This window comes from Scyliorhinus canicula, chromosome 1 (genome assembly GCF_902713615.1).
Source record: "Scyliorhinus canicula chromosome 1, sScyCan1.1, whole genome shotgun sequence".
NCBI classification, from domain to species: Eukaryota; Metazoa; Chordata; class Chondrichthyes; order Carcharhiniformes; family Scyliorhinidae; genus Scyliorhinus; species Scyliorhinus canicula.
Genome location: NC_052146.1, coordinates 297,500,876 through 297,519,809, shown reverse-complemented (window position 1 = coordinate 297,519,809; position 18,934 = coordinate 297,500,876). Strand labels below are relative to the sequence as shown.

At 50.4% G+C, this 18,934-nt stretch overlaps 1 protein-coding gene across 7 annotated transcripts in view; it reads right to left on the bottom strand.

The window, feature by feature from the left end:
- wdr27 (WD repeat domain 27) overlaps positions 1-18,934 on the bottom strand; it is a 599,569-nt gene that overhangs the window by 312,166 nt on the left and 268,469 nt on the right. For all 7 annotated transcript variants that reach the window (XR_005462840.1, XM_038815943.1, XM_038815902.1 and 4 more), the window contains one exon: positions 14,346-14,448. Coding sequence is in view for 6 of the 7 variants with exons in the window: in XM_038815943.1 (XP_038671871.1) it covers positions 14,346-14,448 (103 nt within the window). In the remaining variant the exon portion in view is untranslated. The remainder of the gene's footprint in view (positions 1-14,345; positions 14,449-18,934) is intronic.

Sequence of the window (18,934 nt, the reverse complement as noted above, 5' to 3'; positions counted from 1 at the left end):
ATCCAGAGAGAATCAGGAACGGATTGGAGAGATCACGGCCATGTGTTGATGCCAGTGTAAACACTGGAGTGGTATACGCCGGTTTCAACGGGCCTCCTGGCCCAACAATTCACCGCTATTCAGGGAGCTAGCACGGCGCCGGAGAGCTGTGAGCTGTTCCGGCGCCGAAAGGCGGCCCTGCACGGCCGGCGCGGGTCCGCGCATGGCCGTCTCCACGCTGGCCCCCCCACAACATGGCAGAGCCCTACAGGGGCCTGGCGCAGAGGAACATAGGCCACCCTCCCCGGAATGAGCGCATCCGCCGATTGGTAGCCCCCGATTGCGGACCTGGCCACCATGGAGACCCCCCTCCCCGGAGATGGATCATCCTGCCCTCCCACCAGGATGGCCCCCGCAGCCAAAACGCTGAGGTCCCGCCGGTTGGGACCACGTTAACCACGCTGGGGGGACTCGGCGGAACTTGGCGGGCACTTGGCCCGTCGAGCACGGAGACTCCTGCCCCATATTTCCCGATTTTCCCGGCCCCTTGCCGGCGATGTCATGAGCTCATTCAAATGGATTATCATAAATTGCAATATTATTAATGGTCCCCCCCTCCACATTATCCCCCCTCTCACTTGGGGGTGGGGAGCGGTGGGGTAGTGGGCTCTGGGAGGGGGGAGGAGCCCCGATGATTTTCTGGGGGAGCTGAGGGGGGGTTGAAGGGGGAGAGTAAAACTTCAGTTCTGATTGGGGCGTCGTTTAAAGATGGCGCCTGGGTCTCCGTGGAGCCGGATGCCGGCTCCATCAGGCCTCGCCTCGCCAGAGTGACGGTGTAAACCACGACCACTCATTTCTTTGTCTGAGCCTGGCACTTAGTAAGAATCTGCCCAATTCTCAAGAGGGTGGGGAAAATGCAATGTTGTACGAAAGATAAACGTTGTTAAGATGAAAATCTTGTGCAATAAAGAAGACAATGATATAGCAACTTATGACCTAATGAAAAGCCAAGTAATCTATTTTTTAAAACTGTAGTTTAGTGATGTGGGCCGTCCTTCTAGTTAGAGAGGTTCATGGGTTTGAGAGGTTCTGAGGTGGTGGGGGGGACGGGGGGACGGGGGGGGGGGGGGGGGGGGGGGGGGGGTTGGTTTCCTCTGGTCGTCGTTTCGAATAATAATAACAGATGCATTACTTGTGAACTGAAGGAAATCATCCTCTTAGAAGCTGATAAGATCAGTCTGTTCCCTGGGAGCGCTGTATTTTTTCCCAGATACAGGAAATCCCTGGGGGTGAGCAATACTTTGATTTGCACTATCTTAAAGAATGGTGTGCTTCAAAGTGCACTTCATTCCTGAAGGCATGACCTACATCAGACAATAAAAAACTTAGATACTTTCGAATAAATGAAAAGTTGTGAAATAAAATTGGTTCTGAGCAGTTCCTTCACTTTCGAGGTTACATACCTTACCCAGCTAATTTAGAAAAACAAGCGGACCTTCAAAATATGTCTCAATTCCTTCAAACCCTTAATTCAATCAAGAAATAAATTTCCTTTTTAGCTCCACTTTTCATCCATGTGTACTGGTTCCTCATGTCGGGATTTTAAGTCTGTAATCTTTTCCACCAGTTGCATGCCTAGAATGCCACTGCCATTGATTTATCACCTAGTTTATGTCAGTCTGCTCTTTGAAATTTCATCTACTGTGCGATCGGGAAATTAATTACCCGCATTTCAGATTTATTGTTGAAATCCTATCATTCCTTGAGCGCAAAATCAAGCCAAATTTAACGCATGGTTTACCCGCAAAAATATTCAATTGCGCTCAGTAAAGATGAATTATGGCATTTTGTATACATTATAATGACCAATCCCAATAAAGTGCATGAAAATACACTCTGCAACAGCTTTAGATATTTGGCTGTAAGGAAACCAGCACAGGTACAAGGTAAAGATTCACATCATTCCACGTCCTGTCATTTTTCAGGATAGATGAGGCCAGTCTGGAGGAGTTCCTTCCCTCCCTTGATCTTGTGTAATAAAAAGATCAAAGTGCTAAAAATATTACATTCCATCAGAGTGCAAACACCAAAAGCCAAACCAAGTAGGTAGTTAGTCACATGCATGGTTGATATATCAACAGCTATCGTGCTTAAATTGAACCTATTACTGCACTCCCTTCCAATTTTCACGAAATGACTTGATGTACAGAACATAAATAAGCAATTGGAAAAAGCCCATCTGACCCATTGAGTGCACATTTCCAACCCAGCTCATGGTGTTTAATTCCCGCTGTGCAGTACTTTTAATGCATGGAATGATGATTCTGTGTTCAATACATGTCTATGATACTTTCAAAAGTATAGATACATGTGAGGAAAATCATTTGGTCCATCTTGGCTTATCCATCGAGAAGTTACATCCACAGCCTCCCCTGTCACAATCTCCACTGCTTTCTGTGTGAAGAAGAATTTTCTGATACTAATCCTAAATTTAGCTTTCATTATTTTGAGCCTGTGCCCTCTGGGCCTATTATCGAGGTTTATCCTGAAGTAGATTTCTGAATCTGTATTTTCTGTATCGTTTATACTTTAGATAACACTCATAGTTGCTTCTCAGTCAACTTCTGAGTCAGAATCTTCCGTTCCTTGTGTTTGGGTGGGGTTGAAATTTGGATCGTTTCATGTTGGGTTGACACTCTGCTACTTTCTTGCCTTCATGCACTTTATCCAAACGCAGCAGCTACCTGCCCAGCAGTAACCAGTAACCAATTTGGGCGATCACAAGGGAATTCAGCCTGTAATTATGCATTGCAATGAGTTCTTGCAAACGGCAAATGGTTCTTCGACTGTGTCCATTCCCAGTGTGTGAGAAGAGGCAGCTTCACAGGTGGAGGTCAAAGTCACTTCTTCCATTAGGCAGGAGATACAAAAGACTGAGAACACGCACTGACAGATTCAAAAACAGCTTCTTCCCCACTGTCACCAAACTCCTGAATGACTCTCTTATGGACTGAATTGATCTCTGCACACATCTTCTCTATTGAGTAGTACTACACTCGGTATGCTTCACCCGATATCTGTGTCTATGTGTTTACATTGTGTATTTATCGTATGTCCTATATTTTTCATGTACGCAACGATCTGCCTGGACTGTACGCAGAACAATACTTTTCACTGTACCTCGGTACACGTGACAATAAATCTCAAACTAAATCTCAGTCTCGTAATTTCTAAGGCTGTTGAAGAGTTTACCGGCAGCTGCTGACTGCCCATATCCCAGCTTTGCCATTGAGTGATAAAGTCAAGGAGACAGATGCCTTTGATGGTCATATCCAGTAAACCTCTCATCCGTTTCACTGACTCAAATGCAGGCTGCAGTGCTGACTTTTGCTTATTTTCTATGTTATGGAGAATCCAATCCTGGCGTTCTCATATGCTGGCACGACAACTTCACCCAGATTTCTGCAGCTGCATTTCTCACCTTGATTTAGAAATGCTTTATATTTCGGTGTTGATGTCCTGCTGCTTTGTAGCCAATAAAATTCCAACCTAAAATAAGAACCATGGCAAAGCCTGACCCAGACACTGTGATAAAATCAAGAGTGGATATCCTGTTTCATTAACAAATCCCAAAAAAAATTGCCCAAAGTAAACTTGTTTACAAACTTTTCATAATGTGACAGAACATCATACAGGTCCCAGTAACATTGCCCACGCCCGCAGCCTCTACCACATCAAAGGACTGCTGAGTTAAAACTCTGGAAGTCCTATCTGAGAGCACTGTGGGAGTACATTCACCACACGAACATGGTTCAGGGCTTCTCAAGGGCAATGAGGAATGAGCATTTCACGCTGGCACAGCAGAAACAGCGAAATCTCAAGAATGAATGAATAAATAAAGGGCACGATTTAATGCACAAAAAAGTTTTGTTTTGGACACGTAAAGTTGGGGGGGGGGTGGGATTTATCAGCTGTTTACGCTGGTGGGAAATTCTGGTCCCATGTTGGCGACGAGGTGGGACTGGTAGATCCACATTTCCCCGTCTAGAAACACGTGATGGGGTGGTTGGTAAATCCTGCCCGGGATCTTTCTCAAACAGAACTCTTGTTTTTTCCTGGCCTCGCTCGGCAAAGCCCAATTTTTAAATGCTTACCTGATCTTTTGACCCCCGTTGTACACCCCACTGGGACCTCTGGACCACCGCCCCACCATGCCCACCCTCCCCTTCCCTCACCCCACCTCTCAAGGGCAGGGAAACCACCGGCCCGATACCTGGCACGGCCAACTTGGCATTCAGGCACCTTTGTACTGCCAACCTGGCAGTGCCCCTGTTAGCCTGGGAGTGCCACCAACCCAATCAGTGCCAGGGTAGCATTGCCAGGGTATCCGGCTAGCACTGCAGAGTGCCAGGGTGGCACTACCAATGTGCTAGGTTGGCAGTGCCAAGGTGCCCAGGTACTATTGGGAGTGCTGGGGTACCACCGTGCCCAGAGCCCGGCCACCCGGGGGCCTTTGATGGCCTGGGAGACCCCACCCCCTAGTGCCAATATGCTTGGTCCACTTTTGTTCGGACCAGTGCTAAACAGTGCCATGGCGAGCTCACCCAGATGCGGGACTTGTGAGAATGGGGTACCAATATACTTAAATGAGTCTAATGGCTCACTTAAATTGCTAGATTTAACAGCCTCGTCACATCAGTGAGTCGGACATGATGAGGCCATTCAATCGCACCCAAAATGTGTCATTTTGTTGCTGAGACAGAGTTGGGGTAATTTATTAGCTTGGATAGAGTACAGGCTAACCAACAGAAAGCAGAGAGTTGGGATAAATGGGTCTTTTTCTGGTTGGCAAGATGTGACTAATGGGGCCCCAACTATTCACAATCTATATTAATGACTTGGATGCAGGCATAGAAGGTACTATAGCAGGAGACACTAAAATTGTTGGGATAGTAAGTTGCAGTAAATAAATAAGAAACTGACAAATGGATATGGATAGTGAGTGGGCCAAAACCTGGCAGATGAAGTTTAAAGTGGAAAAGTTTGAGGTTATCCATTTGGTCGTAAAAATAGAAAGTCAATTTATTATCTAAACAAAGAGAAACTTCAGAGTGCGGAACAAAATGGGCAGTTCCAATTAATTCCTGATGCTTCCACACCTAGTTCCTCTGCCAATTCTGCCTGATTTGGTGAGCGCAATGTTGAATGCTGCTTGGAGTTATAAATGTTAGACGTATTAAATGCTGTGGTATGAAGAGGCAAAAGTTCTGCTCCTTTTTCACCAACACACTTTTATTTGTTGCAACTGACTCTGCACAGAACTCTACACATCACCAGATCCAGAGGCCACCTGAAGCCCCTTTTCATATCAGTGTCAATCATTGAACACTTAACATAAATGAGACAATCATTGAACACTTAACATAAATGAGACAGACTTCCGGTTGCGGCTATGACCAGCTAAGTCGCACGTTTGGCTGCTCCTGCTACAAAGGTGTTTTCGGGCCGATTGGAGGGCCCCAACGGCGCTGTAAGGACAAATCCCGGTGGGGGAAGGATCCCTGAAGAGAACCAGACCAACTTTATGGTCGGTACCCGGAGTGGGGTGGTAAAGAGAGCAACAGCAGCTCCCAAAAAAAAGCGGGGGAAGAAGACCAAAATGGCGGCCGGTGGTGCACCCGAGGAATGGAGGAAATGGGCGGAGGAGCAGCAGGCCGCTCTCCTGCGCTTCTTTACGGAGCTGAAAATGGAGCTCTTGGAGTCAATGAATGCGACGACCACCAGGCTGATGGGAGCCCAGGCGACCCAAGAGGCGTCGATTCGGGAGCTGCAACAGGAGATGACTGCGAGGGAGGAGGAGGCCACGGTCCTCGTGGGAAAGGTAGAGGTGCACGAGGCACTCCACCTGAAATGGCAGAGCCGTTTTGAGGAGCTGGATACCCGAATGAGGCGGAAGAACCTGAGGATCTTGGGCCTGGCAGAAGGCCTGGAGGGGTCAGACCTCCCGGGATATGTAGCAGAAATGCTGAGCTCCCTGATGGGGGCAGGGGCCGTCCCTTCGCCCCTGGAGCTGGAAGAGGCCTACAGGGTCATGGCTAGGAGGCCAAGAGCAAATGAGCCCCCGAGGGCGGTGCTGGTGCGGTTCCAGCGACTTAGCGACCGTGAAAGAGTGCTGGAGTGGGCCAAGAGGGAAAGGAGCAGCAAGTGGGAGAATTCGACGGTGAGGGTCTACCAGGACTGGAGTGCGGAGGTGGCAAAGCGGCGGGCCCGGTACAACCGGACGAAGGCGGTGCTACATGCAAACGGATCAGGTTCGGAATGCTGCAGCCAGCGCGCTTGTGGGTCACCTACAGGAACCAACACCACTATTTTGAGTCCCCAGAGGAGGCGTGGGCCTTTGTACAGGAAGAGAAACTGGACTCGAATTAGACCCAGGGGATACTTGGCGGCCGTAGCCGCTCGGGTACTTTCAGCTGAATTCTTTGTTTGGATTTTGAACTCTTGCTGTGGTTTTTCTTCTGATGTTTTTTCCCCCTTTGCCAACTTCCCTTAGTTATTGTTATTGTGGTTATTCATGGTTATTTATGGTTATTTATGCTGTTTGGTAGAGGGCGACTGTTAAGTACAATGTTATTTGTTATCTATCTGTTATTTATAATGTTAAGTTGGGGAGGCGGGACGGGGGGGAGAGCAGATCGGGGATATGGGCTCCTAGGGGGGGTTCTTTACAGGCATGGACGGGGACGGGGGTGGAACTGAAGATGGCGGGGTGGGGTGTGGCAGGGCGAAAGCGCGGGCTTTCCTCTGTTTTCCCCGCGCGCGGGGGCAGAGGAGGGGGGGAGGGGAGGAGTGCGGGGCGTGGCTAGCAATGGCGACCTTTCCCGCGCTGGAGCGGGGCCAGGGAGGAGTGGCAAGGGGGGGGAGGCCCCCCCCCCCGAGCCGGGGGGAGTCGGAGTGTGGCAGGAGCAGCCGGGTCAGCGTGAACCAGCTGACTTACGGGAGTACGATGGAGGGTACATCGCGGCTAGGAGGGGTCCTAGCCTGGGGGGGGGAGGGGGGTTAGGGAGGGACACCGGGTTGCTGCTGAAAAGACCAGAAACGAGAAGTGGAGGACTGGAGAGGTGGGGGGAGGGGGACATCGCCATGGGGAGCGGGTCAGAAGGGGAGGGTCGACCCGGGGCGAGCAGGGAACAGGACATGGCTAATCGGCAGGGGAGGGGGGCGGGTCGTCCCGCGACCCGGCTGATTACTTGGAACGTGAGGGGGTTGAATGGGCCGGTCAAGAGATCAAGGGTATTCTCACACCTGAAGGGACTGAAGGCTGATGTAGCAATGTTACAGGAGACCCATTTGAAGGTAGTGGACCAGGTTCGCCTGAGAAGGGGGTGGGTGGGACAGGTGTTCCACTCTGGATTGGACGCAAAGAACCGGGGGGTGGCGATTCTGGTGGGAAAGAGGGTGTCGTTCGTGGCGGAGGAGGTGGTGGTGGATAAGGAGGGTAGGTATGTGATGGTGAAGGGTAAGCTGCAGGGGGAGAAAGTGGTGATGGTCAACGTATATGCCCCGAACTGGGATGACGCGGGTTTTATGAGGCGCCTATTGGGCCTCATTCCGGGACTGGAGGCAGGGGGCTTGATCATGGGGGGGGACTTTAACACAGTGCTGGACCCCGGGCTAGACAGATCGAGCTCAAGGACCAATAGGAGGCCGGCAGCGGCAGAAGTGCTGAGGGGGTACATGGAGCAGATGGGAGGAGTAGACCCATGGAGGTTTGGTAGGCCGAGGGCGAGGGAGTATTCCTTTTTCTCCCACGTCCATAGAGTGTACTCCAGAATCGATTTCTTCGTGTTGAGCAGGGGGCTGATCCCGAGGGTACGGGAAGCTGAGTACTCGGCCATTGCGATCTCTGATCATGCACCACATTGGGTGGATGTGGAAATGGGGGAGGCGCGGGACCAGCGCCCGCTGTGGCGGCTGGATGTGGGGCTGTTAGCGGACGACGAGGTGTGTAAAAGGGTCCGGAAGAGCATTGAGAGCTATCTGGACTTGAATGACACGGGTGAGGTGCAGGTGGGGATGGTCTGGGAGGCCCTGAAGGCAGTGATCAGGGGAGAGCTGATCTCCATAAGGGCGCACAGAGAAAGAAAGGAGAGGTAGGAGAGGGAGAGGCTGGTGGGGGAGCTATTGGAAGTGGATAGGAGATATGCGGAGGCACCAGAGGAGGGGCTGCTGGGAGAACGGCGCAGCCTGCAGGTCAAGTTCGACCTGCTGACCACCAGGAAGGCAGAGACACAGTGGAGAAGGGCACAGGGCGCGGTTTATGAGTATGGGGAAAAGGCGAGCAGGATGCTGGCACACCAGCTTCGCAAACGAGATGCGGCTAGGGAGATTGGGGGAGTGAAGGAGAGGGGCGGGAAGGTAGTGCAGAAGGGGCAAGAAGTGAACGGGGTCTTCAGGGATTTTTACAAGGAGTTGTATCGGTCTGAGCCGCCGACGAGGAGAGGGGGAATGGAGGACTTCCTAAACAAATTGAGGTTCCCAAGGGTCCAGGAGGGGCTGGTAGAAGGGCTGGGGGCGCCAATAGGGCTAGAGGAGCTAGTCAAGGGAATAGGTCAGATGCAGGCGGGGAAGGCGCCGGGGCCAGATGGGTTCCCGGTGGAATTCTATAAGAAAAATGTGGACTTGGTGGGACCGGTACTGGTACGAGCCTTTAATGAGGCGCGAGAGGGGGGGGTTCTGCCCCCGACAATGTCGCAGGCTCTGATCTCCCTGATATTGAAGCGGGATAAAGACCCCGTGCAGTGCGGGTCCTACAGGCCTATCTCGCTTCTGAACGTGGATGCCAAGTTGCTGGCAAAGATCCTGGCAGCTAGAATAGAGGATTGTGTGCCAGGGGTAATCCATGAGGACCAGACGGGGTTCGTGAAGGGGCGGCAGCTCAACACGAACGTGCGGAGATTGCTGAATGTAATTATGATGCCGGCAGTGGAGGGGGAGGCTGAGATAGTGGTAGCGCTGGACGCGGAGAAGGCATTCGATAGGGTGGAGTGGGAGTACCTGTGGGAGACGTTGGAACGGTTTGGGTTTGGGGAAGGGTTTATTAAGTGGGTGAAGCTGCTCTACTCGGCCCCGACGGCGAGTGTAGTGACAAACGGGAGGAGGTCGGAGTATTTCGGGCTCCACCGAGGGACCAGGCAGGGATGTCCCCTATCCCCCCTACTTTTCGCACTGGCGATTGAACCGTTGGCGATGGCACTGAGGGGTTCAGGGGGGTGGAGAGGACTGACTAGGGGAGGGGAGGAACATCGAGTATCGCTGTATGCGGATGATCTACTGCTGTACGTGGCAGACCCAGAAGGGGGAATGCCGGAGATAATGGAACTATTAGCAGAGTTTGGGGACTTTTCGGGGTACAAACTAAATTTGGGCAAAAGCGAGGTTTTTGTGATACACCCGGGGGACCAGGGAGAGGGTATTGGGAGACTCCCCTTCAAGCGAGCAGGAAAGAGCTTTAGGTACTTAGGGGTGCAGGTGGCAAGGAACTGGGGGACCCTCCACAAGTTGAACTTTTCCAGGCTGGTGGAACAGATGGAGGAGGAATTTAAGAGGTGGGACATGGTACCGTTGTCGCTGGCGGGGAGGGTGCAGTCAATCAAAATGACGGTCCTCCCAAGGTTCTTGTTTTTATTTCAGTGCTTGCCCATCTTCCTCCCTAGGGCCTTCTTCAAAAAGGTGACGAGTAGCATCATGAGCTACGTGTGGGCGCATGGCACCCCAAGGGTGAGGAGGGTCTTTTTGGAGCGGAGTAGGGACAGTGGAGGGCTGGCACTACCCAATCTTTCGGGGTACTACTGGGCGGCAAATGTGTCAATGGTGCGCAAGTGGATGATGGAAGGGGAGGGGGCAGCTTGGAAACGAATGGAGAGGGCGTCCTGTGGCAACACAAGCCTGGGGGCCCTAGTAACGGCACCATGGCCGCTCCCCCCCACGAGGTACACCACGAGCCCGGTGGTGGCGGCCACCCTCAAGATATGGGGGCAGTGGAGGCGACATAGGGGGGAAATGGGAGGTCTGTTGGCGGCGCCAATAAGAGGGAACCATAGATTCATCCCGGGGAACATTGACGGGGGATTTCAGAGCTGGTACAGGGTGGGCATACGGCAGCTGAAGGACCTGTTTATAGAGGGGAGGTTTGCGAGCCTGGGAGGGCTGGAGGAGAAGTTTGAGCTCCCCCCGGGAAACATGTTCAGATATTTACAAGTGAAGGCATTTGCTAGACGGCAGGTGGAGGGGTTCCCCCTGCTCCCCAGTAAGGGTGCGAGTGATAGGATGCTCTCAGGGGTCTGGGTCGGAGGGGGGAAGATATCAGACATCTACAAGATAATGCAGGAGGCGGAAGAAGCATCAGGGGAGGAGCTGAAAGCCAAGTGGGAAGGGGAGCTGGGAGAGCAGATAGAAGACGGGACGTGGGCGGATGCACTGGAGAAGGTCAATTCTTCCTCCTCGTGTGCGAGGCTGAGCCTCATTCAATTTAAGGTGCTGCATAGAGCTCACATGACGGGGACAAGGATGAGCCGGTTCTTTGGGGGTGAGGACAGGTGTGTCAGATGTCTGGGAAGCCCAGCGAACCATGTGCATATGTTCTGGGCATGTCCGGTGCTGGAAGGGTTCTGGAAGGGGGTGGCAAGGACGGTGTCGAAGGTGGTGGGGTCCAGGGTCAAACCAGGATGGGGGCTTGCGATCTTTGGGGTCGGGGTAGAACCGGGGGTACAGGAGGCTAGGGAGGCCGGAATACTGGCCTTTGCGTCCCTAGTGGCTCGACGAAGGATATTAATTCAATGGAAGGACGCGAGGCCTCCAAGCGTTGAAACTTGGATTAACGATATGGCTAGCTATATTCAGCTAGAAAGGATCAAATTTGCCCTGAGAGGGTCGGTACAGGGATTCTCCAGGCGGTGGCAACCTTTCCTTGACTTTTAGATCAGAGATAGACGTTCGGGGGTCGTGGCAGCAGCAACCCGGGGGGGGGGGGGAGGGGGGGGGAGGGAGGGAGGGGGGGGGGGGGGGAGGGGGAGGGGAGGGGGGGGCAGCAAGGGTCGTGGGGGGACATGCACGACTGTAACGCGGGCAAGTCTGCTCGCTGCTCATGTCTGAAACTGTAGGCTGCCTTGTTTGTTAAGGTTGCCTGGGGGGGGGGGGGGGGGGGGGGGGGAGGACTGGTGCGCGCGAGAGGGCGGGCGAGGGAGGGACATTTGCCTAGAGGGATTGTGTTGTAAATAATTTAAAAATTAGTAGGGGTAAATGTTTGTATGGAAAAACTCTTTCAATAAAAATTATTTAAAAAAAAACATAAATGAGACAACTAATTGTAATGTCTCTTAACCCATTACTTAACAATAAAGTCATAGAGGTTTACAGCATGGAAGCAAAGTCCTTCGGCCCAACTTGTCCATGCCGCCCAGTTTTTACCACTAAGCTAGTTCCAATTTTCCGCATTTGGCCCATAACCCTTTATATTGAGCTTTCCCTATAACTGTCGAAATACTTTTTAAAAGACAAAATTGAACCCGTCTCGGCTACTGCCTCTGGCAGCTCAATCCAGACACTCACTACCCTCTGTGTGAAAAGACTGCCCCTTTGGGCCCTTTTGTATCTCTCCCCTCTCACCTTAGACAGGGGCTGGTTTAGCACAGTGGGCTAAACAGCTGACTTGTAATGCAGAACGATGCTAGCAGCGCGGGTTCAATTCCCGTACCGGCTCCCTGAACAGGCGCCGGAATGTGGCGACTAGGGGCGCTTCACAGTAATTTCATTGAAGCCTACTTGTGCCAATAAGTTATTATTATATATGGTATTATTAAGCCTATGCCCTTTAGTTGTAAACTCCCCGACCTTTGGGAAAAGATGTTGACTATCTACCTTATCTATGCCCCTCAGTATTATGTAGACCTCGAGAAGATCACCCCTAAGCGTCCTACGCTCCAGAGAAAAAAGTCCCAGTCTATCCAGCCTCTCCTTATAATTCAAACCATCAAGTCTCGGTAGTATCCTAGTAAATCTTTCCTGCACGCTTTCTAGTTTAACAATACCCTCTCTATAATAGGGTGATCAGAACTGTACACAGTATTCCAAGTGTGGCCTTACTAATGTCTTGTACAACTTCAGCAAGACGTCCCAACTCCTGTATTCAATGTTCTGATCAATAAAACCTAGCGTGCCGAATGCCTTCTTCACCACCCTGCCCACCTGTGACTACACTTTGAAGGAGCTATGAACCTGTACCTCTAGATCTCTTTGTTCTATAACTCTCTTCAACACCCTACCATTACTGAATAGGTCCTGCCCCGATTCGATCTACCAAAATGTGTTACCTCACATCTATTTAAATTAAACTCCATTTGCCATTCATGGGCCCACTGGCCCAATTGATCAAGATCCTGTTGCAATCCTAGATAACCTTCTTCCCTGTCCACTATGACACTAATATTGGTGTCATCTGCAAACTTACTAACCATTGCAGTCTGAAACATACTCTAGATGCAACCATCCTGCAACTAACCAGGAAATGCAGCGTGACCGTGACTATGTGTTCTATTTTCTCAATTGCCCAACACCACCCATCACTAAATTGATACTTAGAGTTTACCATCACAGAAAGGTCAGTGTTGGAAATGGTGAACTGGCATTAATTCACTTTTACACACAGACAACAGTTTGCATGGCAGTAAAATTGACATGAAAATCACCAGCAATTGAAATGTCACCTCCCCGTCCCCCTATGGTTTTCAGTTACAATGAGGAAAGTGATTCATTTTAATTTCCAAAAATCATTGCCAGTAAAATTACATCATGATATGAAAACTGGCCTTGGGCAATTTGTTATATGACAGGTGCAATATAAAATGTAAGGTCCAGATTTTCACTCCCAGATCGGGTGCCAAGGGACACGATTCCTGGGTCTGCAAACCTGACCTTTATAAATGGCCACCCACAGTTTTGTTTTTTTGTTCCGGGGAGGGGGAGGCTGGATTAGAATTCGCACCTGACACCCCCAGAATGAATGTAATGGCTGCTGGATGTGCTCCAACACTTTGTTGAATTTAATAAGTACAAGAGTTTTTAAAAGGCAGCCCTACAACTCTCACACCGTCCATGCAAACGTATGCCATGCTCCTCCACCCTCTAGGGTCCTTCATACCACTATGCCCCCACAACCTCATGGCCCTAAATACCTAACTCATGCCAAGCTATGCCCACCCCCCCTCCCCCCACGGCCCTTTGCCCTTACCACCATGTCAACTCACCTACTATCCTTCATAGAATCATTGGATTCACAGTACAGAAGGAGGCCAGTCAGCCAATCGTGTCTACACTGACGCTTGGAAAGAGCACCCTACTTAAGCCCACGCCTCTTCCCTATCCCCGTAACTCCACCTAACCTTTTGGACATTAAGGGGCAATTTAGCATGGCCAGTCCACCTAAATGCACATTTTTGGGCTGTGGGGAGAAAACGGAGCACCCGGTGGAAACCCAAGCAGGCACGGAGAGAAGTGCAAACTCCACACAGTCACCCGAGGCTGGAATTAAACCCATGACCCTGGGGCTGCAAGGCAGCAGTGCTAACCACTGTGTTGCCCCTTTGACAGTTCCTTTGAAAGTCTTTTGACACTTTGGCAACTCTTTAACACCTTTAAAAATTCTTTGTGAGAACTTCAAAGTTCGTTTTGACAGCTTGATAGTTCTTTAACAGCTTTAACAGTTCTTTGACAGCTTAGGAGTTTTTGCACAGCCTGATACTTATTTGACAGCTTTGACAGTTCATTGGCAATGTTGTCAGCTCTCTAACAGCTTGACAGATCTTTGACAGTTTAGAGGGTTCCGATGAGTTGACGTACTTTTTACGCACATTTTACCTTTACCAATCTCAAAGGATATCTAACCTCTCTCAAAAGGCACCTTACCCCTCCGAAGGGATGTCACGGCTATCCAACTGATTCTATCAAGTTGGGACCTGGTCTAAACTGTACACTCCGAGTTTCACAAACCTGTCTGACCAAAATTCAATTGCAGTGGAGGCAGCTGCCAATTTAAATGGCAGGTGCCTCTGTAAGCCACACATGTGTGAACCCTTGCCCAAATCCAGATCCACCCCCTGTAAAAATAGGAATTGCTGCGCTCGGGGGTGGGACTTAGAGTTTCCAGGCTGTCCGTGATTTTCGAGGAGAGGACCTCAGCTTTTGTCGCAGTTTCAGGGCAATTGTGCAGGCACAGTTCTTTCGGTGAATGGTGGACACAGTTACAGTGAGTATCCTGCGAAAACAGTATGATGCTGAAGCATTTCGGAATGATGTAAAGCTCTACTTACACATTTGTCTTCAGATCCAGTGGCCAGGTATCTCCCACAGGGACTCAGGGAAATCCTGCAGGGATGGCAACGATTGTGGTGTCCTTCATATCGACGCACTGATCTGAAATAATATCATTTACCATCAACGAATTGCTCTAATTTCATTCTAGATTACATTTGTGCTCTTGATGTGCTGAGAGTTAACTTTTCTCAGTAATTATGATCCAAAAACATTTCCCGCGAGGTGTTAATGGAAATGTTAAGAAGTAGAGTTTGCAGCCCAGCAGGCTTTTATTTCCCCTATAAATACTTTGCAGCTCCTTTGACAAGGATGTTGCACTAGCTCCATCTTCTACTCTGCCACGTTCACAGCTGGAATGGAGATCCGCTATTTTCCATAACACTCATGAAAGCTGAAACTGAAGGGGGTGACTTTTCCCAGTTCTGTAGAGTCAGGCTTGGAGAGAGGGTAGGGCCCGAGTAAATAGAGGGGAGCCCCCAACACATTTTTGCCTGTGAGGGACTTTCCCAGGGCCGGCTTCTGAACACAATCGGTGATCCACTCAACGGGGGCAGGCAGCCAATTAGGGCAACAAAGGCTCTAGCTAGAGTCAATTTATGACAATGGCCATATTTTCCCACTGTCTAAGCACCCTCCCTCGCCGTCCCCAAACCATGGGCAGGATTGTCCGTGTGTCCCCGCCATGTGTTTGGTGGAGGCGACCCACCATTGTTGTCATACATAGAAAATAGAAGCAGCAGGCCATTCAGGCCTTCGGCTTTGCCCCATCATTCATTATGATCATAGCTGATCATGGCTGTCAAGGTGGTTTCCTGTTGAATCCACCCCTTGCCGCCGGGAAACCCACAGTGGAAATGCACCACCGGAAGATCTCGCCCAGGTGAATGATCAGAAAATTCCGGCAATGGTCCAGAGGCTGCCAGTTTATTGGGGGTTCTCTCCCGGTAACAGGCCGAGTGACCATCAGGGCCACAGACTTCATGCGCCAGTGATGGACCCTCGGGGATGATATGCCACAACCGTATCTGTTACTACTGCTGCCAGAGGGTTTCCCCTCCACCCTATAGCCTCTACTGGCTTCAGGAACTTTATCTTAAGACTTCATTGCAGGCAGTCAAGAGCACCTTAAGGTTGAGGAGCCCATCACCCTTGTCTGCCTGCCTCAGCAGTGCCCACATCTCCCAGCAAGGCTGCTGGCCTGACATCACTGCAAATTGCTGATTGGCTTTGAACCTGGAGAACTGTTCATCTCACCCCCACCGTTCTTAATGGGATGGCTAATATGGGCAGGGCCAACTAGCAAGCTGCCTCCCAGAAGGATGAGCCAGCAAGTGAGCTCATGACATGAGCAGGCTCGATACACCCATAAGGATACAAAATCGGGGTCCAAACACCCGCTGGGAGCCCAAATCAGGAAGCGATTCCCAATCCTTAGGTGTGTAAATATTTAGCCATGCTATTCAGCAGCCCCCCCTCTCCTCTCCCCCCCCCCCCCCCCCCCCCCCCCCCCCCACCGCAGCACAATCCAGCCAGCCTCCCCCACCCTGGGATTTTCTGGGGCACCCCCTGTCCTTCCAGTATGGGAATGACCTGAATTCGCCCCCCACCACCCCTCCCCCAACACCCCACCCACTAAAGAATCCCAAAAGAAGAGATTTCCCCTCAATAAAGAGACTCCCCATAGACCCCCTAAATAAAGAAACCCATGTCAGAGTGTCTAAATAAAGAAAACACCAGTCAGAGACCCTTTAAATAAAGTGACCCCTAAATCATAGAATTTACAGTGCAGAAAGAGGCCATTCAGCCCATCGAGTCTGCACAGGCCTCTGGAAAGAGCACCCTACTTAAGCTCACGCCTCCACCTTATGCCCGTAACTCAGTACTCACACCTTACCATTGGAACGCTGAGGGACAATTTATCATAGCCAAACCACCTAACCTGCACATCTTTGGACTGTGAGAAGAAACTGTAGCACCCGGAGGAAACCCACAAGGGAGGAGAATCACAAGGGCCCAGAGAATATGGTGCCTGGACCGTTAATAGGATGCAAAATGGTCCTTAATGACTCATTCGCATCCTCTTGTTGGGCGCGGGGCACGAATCTCGATCCCGCCACCAATGGGGATCCGGAGCATCGGGCGCCGATCCCGTTTCCTCCCCAATGCTGGATTCTCTGCCGCATTGGGAACTCTGCTACCGATGGCGCGAGACGTAGAATCCAGCCTACTGCTTACCGAGAGTGCTTGAGGGGATTTTTCGCCATTCCTTGGGCCTTACTATCGGCATTGAAAGATGCTTTTAATCTCACAGTCAGCCTTTTTCTACATTCTGCCTTACCCAGAAAGGTATTCTATTTCAGAAAGCTATTAGATAATAAACGCTTCAGCTTTCATAAGCTTAAGAAACAGATGTGTGAGAGATGAAGAGGGAAATCCAGTTGTGGAGACTGAGACATGTACTAAATAAATATTTAAGCAGCAGGTTTTTTATATATAAAGATCAATGTGAGAATGCAGTTGCACTGTGGGAGATGTGAGGAAATTGTTCAGATAACAGAAAGGAATTCTTTCCGTAAAAGTGAGCAGAATTCAGAATCAATAAATATCAGGAATTGATGGCCTTGCACCAGAGGCCAGGAAGAGAAATCGGAATCACAGTCTCTAACCACAGATTGTCAAATATCTTTAGATATTGGGCGTTATCCATTGGCCGAAACCAGGGCTCGACACGGCCGGTAGAGGCCTCCCCCGGTATTCCTCGGGAAGGAGGGACAGGATCAAAAGGGAGGAAGGGGGCTGAGCGGAAGTGGCGGTGGAAACAGGTCAGAAGGGAGATAGGAAAGAGTTGATCTAGGAGGAGACGCAATCGCAAGGGAGGCAGAGTGGAGAACAGCGACTGTAGAGCACGCCTCCTGGTTCCGCATAAAAGTAAGCACATTTTAAAAAGTTGCCTTTTTGGTAGCAGTCTCTTTATGAACTGTTTGTATTCTTCTCACGTTCAGTTAACTGATAATTTTGCAGGTTATTAAATTATTATGTTCTATGACAGACGTTATCTAAATTGTGACCTGAACTCTGATATTTGAGCCTTCAAAAGGAGGGTAACACATTTTATTTGCGCTTATATTTCTCATGTATGCCCATGTCAGCTATGAAACATGTGTATGTATACAAAGGTGCCTACTTACATTCATACCGCCTGCATTTATCACTGAGCTATTTTTGCTCATTCTCTCCCAGCTCTGGCAGACCTGGAAGACTGCGTTCACTCACTCAGCTACCTCCATCCAATTGTCAGCTCTTCAATAACTTCTAAATATATTCTTTCATGGGATATGTTGGCTACAAGTCACAAACTTAGACCCACTGGCAGTTTTTGAAGGACTAATGCTCACCCTGAAAGGGGAAGTTGCCTTGCCATTGTTCAGGGGAAGGGAGTGCCTGATTGATAGCATTACATGCACAAAAGGCAAGACCAGCATTTGTTGCCAATCTCTAATTGCTCTTGAACTGAGTGACCTGCTCGACCAATAGAGGGCACTTAAGAGTCAACTATATTGCTGTGGATCTGAAGCCACATGTAGGTGAGACCAAAAAAGGATGGCAGATTTCCTGCCCTAGAGGACATAATAATACAGTAGTCCCCCGTTACACCGCGCTCCGCAATACCGCGGTTTGCGATATACGGCGGGGGTGCTTATGGACCCCAACTTTTTTCGTGGGCTCAACCCACACTTTAGTCTGTAAGGGAACTTGGGAGGTTTTGGTCCAAAAAGGCTGAATTCCATTGTCTAAGTCGGAAACCATGCAGTTGTGATGAAAAACGCCTAAGAACAAGAAAGACAGGATTGTTAAGCACGCTACCTTGCAATGGTGGTCCTCAACCTAGGATGCCCCGCTGGATGCGGAGCGTCACCTTCCTGTGCTGTAGTTCAGGACTCCCGCCAAAGGAGACACAGTCCTAGTGACCAGTACCAGCGACAACACTTTCCTGGCAAGAGTCGGCATCACTCCCCCATACCGGAGACTCCCAACCTGCGAGATGGACGCGTAGGTACCCAGATAAATCGGCAAACCGGGCACCAGTGGGTAAGCCTGCCCAATGATCATCTCAGGGGGAGGACACATTTTGTGGACGATTCTCAGTTATTTTCAAAATTTTCGTAGGCTTCCACGGCTCGGATGCAACGCGGGTGGCTGTCTTGGACCCCAACACCCGCGGTATAACGGGGGACTACTGTAATCTTTATTATTGTCACAAGTCGGCTTACATTAACACCGCAATGAAGTTACTGTGAAAATCCCCTAGTCGCCACATTCCTGCCCCTGTTCGGGTATATTGAGGGAGAATCCAGAATGTCCACATTACATAACAGCACGTCTTTCGGGACTTGTGGGAGGAAACCGGAGCACCCGGAGGAAACCCACGCAGACACGGGGAAAACGTGCAGACTCCGCACAGACAGTGACCCAAGCCGGGAATCCAACCTCGGACCCTGGTGCTGTGAAGCAACTGTGTTAACCACTGTGCTACCGTGGCTGTCCAATTCACCACAGCGGGCTGGGACGAAGTCGTCAGACTGGT